Source organism: Bison bison, unplaced genomic scaffold (assembly GCF_000754665.1).
Source record: "Bison bison bison isolate TAMUID 2011002044 unplaced genomic scaffold, Bison_UMD1.0 scf7180017864353, whole genome shotgun sequence".
NCBI classification, from domain to species: Eukaryota; Metazoa; Chordata; class Mammalia; order Artiodactyla; family Bovidae; genus Bison; species Bison bison.
In genome coordinates this window covers 5,076,932-5,083,587 of record NW_011494925.1, presented here as the reverse complement: position 1 = coordinate 5,083,587, position 6,656 = coordinate 5,076,932, and the positions used below count along the sequence as shown (strand labels likewise).

The window sequence follows — 6,656 nt, the reverse complement described above, 5'->3', positions numbered from 1 at the left end:
ACAGTTTTACTGTGACACTTGTGTGAAGATTTATGTTGCTCTGACTTCTGAAAGTCAGTGATGAAATAAAGTCCTGAGCTCCTTTCTTCGCGTGGCTTATTTACAGAACACTGCAATCGTAATTATGCTACTAAATGGTCTTCCAGAGACGGTGGCTTTAAAAGTAAGTAGTACAAGGATCATTTCCTAATCCAAGATAATAGGGCCCGCAAGCGCCTCAGACGTGCAGTGCTGAATTCCTTTCAGTGATGCTGGTGTTTCACTTAAACTGCCTGCAAACTAAGCATTTAAATACATCTTAATAGTTTACAAACAATATACACTTACACATCCATACTCACAGGCACACACACATAATTTTTTCTGGTGCTTGTACTTTAGTACTTTAATGGTTTCAAACAAAGTTTATCACCAGACTTAAGTAACAGGAACATATATATGGTGGTGGTTTAGTCGCCAAGTCTAACTCTTTGCACCTCATGGACTGTAGCCCGCCAGGCTCCTCTGTTCATGGGATTCTCCAGGCAAGAACGCTGGAGTGGGTGGCCATTTCCTTCTGTAAGGGATCTTCCCAACCCAGGGATCAAACCCCAGTATCCTGCATTGCAGGTGGATCCTTTACTGACTGAGCCCCCAGGGAAGCCAGAAGGAACACACAGACTTTCTCACCCACAGAAAACACCTGTAGATGCCATCCCCCACCCCACCACACTCGGTCCCTGAAGCGCCCACACCACCCTGGCTGACTGGTCGTCGGCCGGATGGTTTCCTCGCTTCCCTTGCCCTCTCTGCTGGCAGCTGAGGTCTCTGAGAAGTGACTGAGAGCAGACGATGGGAACTGAAGCTAAACACTTATACAGCCAGCCCTACAGGGCCTCAATTTATTCTGAGTGTGAAAGGAATGATTTGCTTCTTGAAACAGAGAGAGAGAGAGTTTCCCTTAGAGAGAGTCTTCAATTTTCCTTGAAAACACAGTGTTTCTGGAGCCTGGGCCTGCCTGGCTAGCACCCTGGCCTCCGCCCCAGGTGCCCGCCCAACCCTCTCCGCAGGTCGCAGCTCCACAGGCTCCTCTCTCTACCAGCAGAGCACCTTCCTGGGAGGATCCTAGGCTGGGGGTGTCCTGGGTGACCCCCAGGGTCACCCAAAGGTGATCCTGGGCCTGGGTATCTTGGGTGATCCTGGCCAGGTGATCCTGGCCCAGTGGCCAAGCCCACACTGACTCCTGGGAGTCACGGGCAGCTCAGGGGTGTCAGAGGGTGACCACCCTGGAGAGGGGTGACATTCCAGCTCCGGGGATGTGAGTCAGCCCCTCAGGATTCCCACCAGGGACGCTCTGCCTTCTTTGACCCTGGAGCTGCGTCCACCCTCTGCTTGAGGCCCTGGCTCGATATCCAGGGAGAAAGAGTGGGAAGAAGGCTCATGTCAGAAAGCGCGTGTGAGATCAGTGACCCCAGCGGAAGACAGTGTGCAAAGATGCTCCCTTGTTGCCATCACTCTTTCTGTCTCTGGGAATTATCACCCCAATGTTATAGGAAGTCTTCTCTACCTTTCCTCTGATGAAACAAGAATATTTTAAAAAGTCCTCAGTTCACAGGAATTTCCTAATCACACAGCTAGAAACCTCTGCATTATGATGTTCCTTCCACACTTGAGCAAATGAAGTAGAGAGAACTTCAATTGTTTTCCAAAGTTACCCATCTTGGGGGTGAGGGGGCTGGATTCAGGTACAAGAAATGGTCCTCAGAGACCCGGTTCTTAGCTTTTGTGCAAATCATGATTTGGTACAATCAAGACCCGACTCATTGGAAAAGACCCTGATGCTGGGAAAGACAAGGTAATAGGAGAAGGGGGTGGTGGAGGGCGAGATGGTTGGATGGCATCACTGACTCAATGGTCATGAATTTGAGCAAGCTCTGGGAGATAGTGGAGGACAGAGGAGCCGGGCGTGCTGCAGTGTATGAGGTCAGAAGGAGTCAGACACGACTTAGTGACCAAACAATAACAACAGCACCCCTTCCATGATGACTAAGGTCAAAGATGTGTGTGGCACCCTGAGATTTCTCTGATGAGGCTTATAATGCTGGATGGTGACTGGTACCCAGAGCTCTGTGGGTCCAACCAGGCTGTGTTCTGTCAGGCAAGCCTGAGAGGCTGAAACGTGGACGTGGAGTGTGGTGAATGTGCTGCTGCTGAACCTGTAATGAAATCTCTGCCGGCTTTCTTCTTTCTGTTTAAGATGGTGACATCAGTCAAGCCTAAGATACGGAGGCAGCATCATGGGGGCGGGGGAGTGACCAGTGAAACTTACCTTGCTCAACATCCGAGGAACTGAGTGTGGTGGATCACGCCGTACGTTTTTCCTAGGGTATCTCAGAAAAAGTAAGCGTGATGCTCACTCAGCAAGCTGGCTCACCCCACCCAGGACCAGTTTAAATGGGGCTGATCTGATAGGGACTGGCTGGATGGTTCTCTGGTTTTCTTTTTGAGTTTTGTCTACAACATGGGAGCTCCCCACGGAGACCCATGACTTCACATTCCTCACATTCTCAGCTCCTGCGATGAGATCCTCATGGGAATTGATGAGTGAATGAGAAGAGAATTGAGGAAATAAAACCAGATAAGACTTCCCCTGAATCTAAACCCATGATGCCCACTCAAGTGTCATGGCAGTTCAGGAAATGTCTTTTTTTAAGGTACTGCACACTTCTCAAAACCAGTTCTCACTTCTTTTTTTTTTTTTAAGCAATCTATACTGGACCATGTCTCCAAGTCTAACATTTACCTGGTTTTGCAGTTTAGAATGTCACTTTTTAAATGTCTCAACACCTTTCCTCTCCTGATATGTGTTTTCTAGTTTGAATCAGAACTTTTGTAAACTTTTTAACTTTTAAAAAATGTGCCTGTAGTGGGTTTTTTTTACCCCTCCCCCAGAGCTTTCTTGTTATTTGTCAGAAGTTTCTATAATGATCAGCAACTTATCCTCTGGGTCATTCCTCCTAAAATTGCCACCCTGAGACTATCAGTCTTATAAAAAGGCTGGACTGACAAAAGGCAGCTTTTCCTCCATAATTGCATGTGTGTGTCAGTAGCTGTACCAAGTAGAAGAAAATCTCTAAAAATGACAGCGATGCACTGAAAGGATGGGGTCTGCTGCCAGGGAATTGGACACGATGTTGGCAGGCACAGCAAACTGCTTCCGTTACGACGAACATTGTGCCAAGACTGCTGAATAATGAATCTCCTTGATGATTATGGGAGTTTTGCTTGTATTTTCCCCTAAAATTCACAGGGGAAATTAAGTGCATTCTTACACTGTTAGACTGATGGAAGGGAAAACCGCCACAAATATTACAAGGAGTCCTAACAGCTTGACACACACTCAGAGATTTACAGTCATGGACACAATTTAGGAATCAGGACGCACTGGGACAAGGACACTTGGGGTCTCCGTGTCCTGGGCCTGACCCTCTTATAGGTTGAGCCCTTTATCACATTTTATAACTTACAGGAAGCTCTTCTTTATCATGAAAATTTCATCCCATTTGAGGCACATCGCCTTTATTTTCTTTGTGTCATGCATGGACATTTCACTTATTGAAAATGTGTTCTTTATAGGGATGTTTTTTATACTCACGAATAGCAGCAGTATCAGGTCTCAGAAACAAGTTCTTTTCTTTGGACAGAAATTAGTCAGTAAATTTCCCAGGGCAGCATGTACTTTCCACACACCCTCGTGCTCCAGGGTGTGGGGGAGAGATGTTTACTCAAGTAGAGGGTTGGTAGGAGAAGGGAGAAGGTGGGGGCGGAGGGGGAGGTGCCTCCCTGGTCCTGCCTGTATCACCGCCGGCGCTGGGGGCTGCACCTGTGGGCGCTCTGATGGAAGGGCGCCCTGTTACCACAGCCCAGAGGCTTCGTGAGGCATGGTGTGAGACACGAAGCATCTCTTCAGCACGATGCCACTCCAGCCTCACCCATGGATGTGAGGAAGCTGTGTGACCATATCATAAGCCTCTATTCACTGAAAGCACAGTAATTTGCCTGAAATATCAAGCTTTTCCTCTGAACCATCCTCCCTGACCCTCAGCACTGTTTTACTGAGTTTTACCGAGAAGGAAAACACTGTCCATTCTAGTTAGAAGACATCATTGATTTTGCAGGAGCATCCTGATTTTAAAACGTGGGGAAAAATATCCACAACGATTTATAGTAACAGCTAAATTGTATTGAATTAACCACTTCTCCAATAAAGCTTATTATTTTGTAGTTAGTGAAGGATATGATATTGCTGGGTTTCCCAGATGGCGCTAGTGGTAAAGAACCCACCAGCCAATGCAGGAGAGATTCGAGTTCCAACCCTGGGTGGGGAAGATATCCTGGAGGAGAAATGGCAACCCACCCCAGTATTCTTGCCCAGAGGATCCCATGGACAGAGGAGCCTGGCGGGCTACCGTCCATAGGGTCACAAAGGGGTGGCCATGACTGAGATGACTTAGCACAGCACACACCTGGTATTGGTACCAGCATAGAAGGGACACGTGAAACCAGCACAGGTAACAAGAATTTATAGCTGATGAAAGAATCTATCACAAAATTCTTTCTGTTCCAGGTTTTACTCTCTTCTAAAAATAAATAGGTAGATATGAAAAAATGCATACTACGTTACCTTTGGCTCCCTCTGCTAAAACAGAACTTAGCCATTTAAAGCTAGTCTTCAGTTCAGTTCAGTCACTCAGTCGTGTCCAACTCTTTGTGACCCCATGGATTGCTGCACGCTAGGCTTCCCTGTCCATCACCAACTCCCAGAGCTTGCTCAAACTCATGTCCATCGAGTCAGTGATGTCATCCAACCATCTCATCCTCTGTCGTTGTCCCCTTGTCCTCCTGCCCTCAAGCTACTCTTAAAAAGCATAAAATTGAAGTTTTCTCTCCAGCACTTGTGGGGGACCAGGCACTGTGCTGGGTTTGGGGCTAGAAAGATTTATCAGGCAAGGCCCCATCCTCAAACAGTTTACAGTGTTGGTGGGGAGACAGGGATGGGGCATATTGGTCTACAGTAGAGACCAGCTCAGCTCTACAGGATGGGGGGAGGGGGGACACAAGAATGGGACTGGAGACAGGGAAGCCACTGACGTTGGGTGGAGCTCCGTGAGGGCCTGAACCCCCAGGTCAGGTGGAAGGGATGGTCTGAAAGATAGCAATGCGAAGTGTGCATGGAGCCCAGAGAGTGAAGCAGCAGGGAGGGGAGCTCAGCGAGGCAGGCTGCCCATGGTCTGGCCAGAAGCCAAGTTAGGCACTGTCTTTAAAAGATTACAGTTTGACTCATTCAGCCTCCAGAAATGTGTCTTGTGCAACGTTGAGCAAGCAAGCAAGGATTAAGGCAGTGTCAGTCATAACAGGTCACAGGGTCACGGGCAGGAGCCTGGTCACCTGGGGAGAGTGACGCTGTGATGCGGGGCTGGGTCCCCGCTGACCAGGACAGCGTGTCCTCAGGGACGCCCTCTCCAGGACTCCCGGTTCAGTGACAGAGCAAGAAGCAGAGCCATATCCAGAGTGTGGCAGCATTTACATAAACACAAAAAGGAGGAGGAAGGGAGTGAACTTGGGCAATGGCTGCAATGAGCCCAGGCTGTTTTGAGGAAGACAGAGGCTAGAAGCTCACCCGCAGGCAGGGTGGCAGCTGGGTGGTGCCCAGGGAGCCTACCCATCTCCCCGTGACCTTTTCAGTGCCTTTTGAATTTGATGTCAAGCACAGGCATTTCATAGGAAAATAATTAAATACCATAACATTGATTTAAAATAGGAACTGAACCACATCTATTTTGTGCACTTAAATTTTTAAATTCAAAAAGCACCCTGGAAAAAAAAAATTGACATAAACAAGAAAAAAGACAAGGGGTCCCCCCACATCCAAAAAAGAGCACAATGGTCTCCATAAAAGAGCAGAGGGAGTGGGGGAAGGGAGGGAAGAAACTCCAACTCTGAGGGTGCAGGTTCCCAGAGGAGACAGGATGGAGACCCAGCCAGTCCAGCCCCTCCCCTCAGAGGTCCAGGTGGGTCGAGGACATTAGTATCAGTCATGCACCCTAGAAGGGGCTCTCCCCCAGGGCTGCTGCTGTTATCCAGTCGTTCAGTCATGTCTAACTCTTTGCAACCCCATGGACTTCAGCACACTAGGTCTCCCTGTCCATCACCAACTCCCGGAGTTTACCCAAACCCATGTCCATTGAGTCAGTGATGCCATCCAACCATCTCATCCTATGTTGTTCCCTTCTCCTCCTGCCCTCAATCTTTCCCAGCATCAGGGTCTTTTCTAATGAGTCAGTTCTTCACATCAGTTGGCCAAAGTATTGGAGCTTTAGCTTCAGCATCAGTCCTTCCAATGAATATTCAGGACTGATCTCCTTTAGGACAGACTGGTTGGATCTCCTTGCAGTCCAAGGAAATCTCAAGAGTCTTCTCCAACATCACAGTTCAAAAGCATCAATTCTTTGGCACTCAGCTTTCTTTATAGTCCAACTCTCACATCCATACATGTCTATTGGAAAAACCACAGCTTTGACTAGACAGACCTTTGTTGGCAAAGTAATGTCTCTGCTTTTTAATATGCTGCCTAGGTTGGTCATAACTGTTCTTCCAAGGAGCAAGATTCTTTTAAT

General features: G+C 48.0%; 1 protein-coding gene across 4 annotated transcripts in view; it reads left to right on the top strand.

Annotated features, from left to right (window-relative positions):
- Window positions 1-6,656, top strand: part of MBP (myelin basic protein) — an 82,186-nt gene that overhangs the window by 13,234 nt on the left and 62,296 nt on the right. The window contains exon 1 of one of the 4 annotated variants that reach the window (XM_010855060.1): window positions 41-163. The exons of the other annotated variants lie outside the window; for them this stretch is intronic. Coding sequence (XP_010853362.1) covers window positions 125-163 — 39 coding nt within the window. The 5' untranslated portion in view covers window positions 41-124. Of the gene's footprint in view, window positions 1-40; window positions 164-6,656 lie in introns of those variants that run through there. 4 annotated transcript variants of the gene reach the window in all.